Below are 269 nucleotides of genomic sequence, written 5' to 3'. Positions count from 1 at the left end.
ATCCTGTTTGGTGAAGGAACTAAAGTGGAGACAAGTATGTTTTATAAGTTGTATCAAAATCATGTATGCATGTTGCATTAATTCATTTAGCCTGGTTAAAATTCTGTACAAATTGTGCTTGGTGACAAACCTTAGCTTTCTAAACTAACTAGTTAGTGATTACTCCCAAGGGTCCAGAAGTGTATGTGATTCAGGAACAGAACTGGACCCAGTTGTCCTTGTTCTCGGAGTCCTGTTGGCCTGCTGTGTGACTGTAATCGCCGCCCTGA

The 269-nt window shown here is 40.9% G+C and overlaps 2 protein-coding genes across 5 annotated transcripts in view; one reads left to right on the top strand and one right to left on the bottom strand.

The window, feature by feature from the left end:
* LOC116696560 (signal-regulatory protein beta-2) overlaps nucleotides 1–269 on the bottom strand; it is a 29,757-nt gene that overhangs the window by 7,987 nt on the left and 21,501 nt on the right. The gene's annotated exons all lie outside the window — the stretch shown is intronic.
* Nucleotides 1–269, top strand: part of LOC116696562 (uncharacterized) — a 15,596-nt gene that overhangs the window by 1,055 nt on the left and 14,272 nt on the right. For both annotated transcript variants that reach the window (XM_032527623.1, XM_032527622.1), the window contains exon 3: nucleotides 1–34. This exon is cut by the window's left edge and continues 305 nt beyond it. In XM_032527623.1, coding sequence (XP_032383514.1) covers nucleotides 1–34 — 34 coding nt within the window. The remainder of the gene's footprint in view (nucleotides 35–269) is intronic.

The sequence above is a fragment of the Etheostoma spectabile genome, chromosome 10 (assembly GCF_008692095.1).
Source record: "Etheostoma spectabile isolate EspeVRDwgs_2016 chromosome 10, UIUC_Espe_1.0, whole genome shotgun sequence".
Lineage (NCBI taxonomy): Eukaryota > Metazoa > Chordata > Actinopteri > Perciformes > Percidae > Etheostoma > Etheostoma spectabile.
The sequence above is the reverse complement of the archived record's forward strand: the minus strand, read 5'-3'. Positions and strand labels throughout refer to the sequence as shown.